Below are 1940 nucleotides of genomic sequence, written 5' to 3'. Positions count from 1 at the left end.
AAGGTAGATTGCTCAGTGTTTAGGAATGCTTGCTAAGCAACCATGAGAACCTGAGTTCAGATCCCAGCATCCATATAATGAACTTGGCATGGACTCAACTAAGCCTGTAACCCAGCACTGTGAGAACACAGGAAGATTTCTGGGGCTTGCTGGCTGCCAGTCTACCTGAAACACTCAAGCATCTGGATTAGGAAGAGATTTTATCAAAAGAGCAAGTCAGAGAATGACAGAGGAGGACACCTAAAGTCCTCCTCTAGCCTCTGCAGGTGTGAGTATGGGTGCATGTACCTGAACACTTACATATATACAATATAAACAAACACTACATGCACACATATAAACAAATAAAATGAACAGCAATTGAGGACAGCACCCAATGTCCTCTGTACTCTGTGCACATACGTACATAAACATGTAAATACACATATAACAGCATATTCACACATAAAAAAACCCAATTTACTGAGAAGCATAACTTGAAAACTTGTATGCAAAATGTTAGACACATTAAAATCACTGAGATGATTTGATTCTGATTTAATCAAGTACCTATACAATGAGATTATCATTTAAAGTTATAATATTATTTTAACATACAGTCAAAAATTAAAACACATCGATCTAAAAAAACTGTTATATTTGCTCAGATATATACAGTAAACCAGAGAATATGTAGTAACAGCCCTGATTATAAACAATTTTCCCCTATGCAAATTTTTTTAAAAACTTTCCACACATTCTATCTAGAGATGAGTTTAAGTTAATGAATGAAGAGAAAATAATGGGAAAGAAGAAAGGAGAGAGGGGGAGAGAGAATAAAAGGAGAGAAAAATGAATACACTAAGGGAAAAATAGTACTATGTTGTTCTACTTACCATATAGTCGGCGATATCCTCAGGTGCATCACCATCAACATCGAACTTGAACGTCACCATCTTGTTGTTATGTGTTTCCAGCTGACATTCCACCATGTTGTCTCCAGAGACTGAGACCTAAGTACATACATTTAATCAGTCTAAGAGAATCCGTCTTGGCTGAGGATGAAACACAGCTAGGTAGAGTGCTTGCCTAGCATGCACAAAGCCCTAGTACCATCCTCAGTATCACATAAAACAATTATGAGGTTCACATCTGTTAACCTCAGTACTTGGGAAGTAAAGACAGGAGGATTAGAAATTTAAGGTTATCCTTGGCTATATAAAAAGTTTGAGGCAAGTCATGGGAATTATTAGATCCTGTTTAAAAATAATAAAAATGAAAATAAAATCATAACATTTTATAGGGAGTAACTAGATGAGCTCACATACTACATATTCAGCAACAGTTACACAACTAACTTAAAAACAGGAAAAGGGATGATTAAGTTATATTTCTGTACAAAAGACTATGTATTACAGACATTTAAAATATATTATTCAAATTATTTACTGGTATTAGAATTATGTACATAATATACTGAGCTTTCAAAAGGAAAATATAAAATTGTATATGTTTTTAAATGAATCTAAAACATATAACATATTGGTTAGAGATATAGTTGGTTTGGATTATTTGTTTGTTTGTTTTCAAGACAGGGTTTCTCTGTGTAGCCCTGGCTGTCCTGGAACTCACTCTGTAGACCTGGCTGGCCTCGAACTCAGAAATCCGCCTGCCTCAGCCTCCCAAGTGCTGGGATTAAAGGCGTGTGCCACCACTGCCCGGTGAGATATAGGTTTTAAAGTCTGATCTGGCTTCAGATCTGATTCTATCATTTGATAGTTGAATGATTTAATGCAAATTATTTCTCTGGTCCTAAGCACCTTTATTTGTAAAGATGGGTATACTATTATATAGGATTTTTGGGGGGCCTTGATGAAAATAAGACATTAATGACCAATGATTTTTAATTCCTATTATTTTGATTTTGGTGATGTTAGTGTGTGTGTGTGTGTGTGTGTGTG

The 1940-nt window shown here is 35.5% G+C and overlaps 1 protein-coding gene across 6 annotated transcripts in view; it reads right to left on the bottom strand.

Annotated features, from left to right (window-relative positions):
* The window catches only part of Wnk3 (WNK lysine deficient protein kinase 3), a 149132-nt gene that overhangs the window by 35374 nt on the left and 111818 nt on the right, over positions 1–1940 (bottom strand). For all 6 annotated transcript variants that reach the window (XM_031369026.1, XM_031369025.1, XM_031369023.1 and 3 more), the window contains one exon: positions 876–992. In XM_031369026.1, the coding sequence (XP_031224886.1) occupies positions 876–992 (117 nt within the window). The remainder of the gene's footprint in view (positions 1–875; positions 993–1940) is intronic.

The sequence above is a fragment of the Mastomys coucha genome, chromosome X (assembly GCF_008632895.1).
Source record: "Mastomys coucha isolate ucsf_1 chromosome X, UCSF_Mcou_1, whole genome shotgun sequence".
Taxonomy (NCBI): Eukaryota; Metazoa; Chordata; class Mammalia; order Rodentia; family Muridae; genus Mastomys; species Mastomys coucha.
Note: the sequence above shows the minus strand (reverse complement) of the source record. Positions and strands in the feature narration are given on the sequence as shown.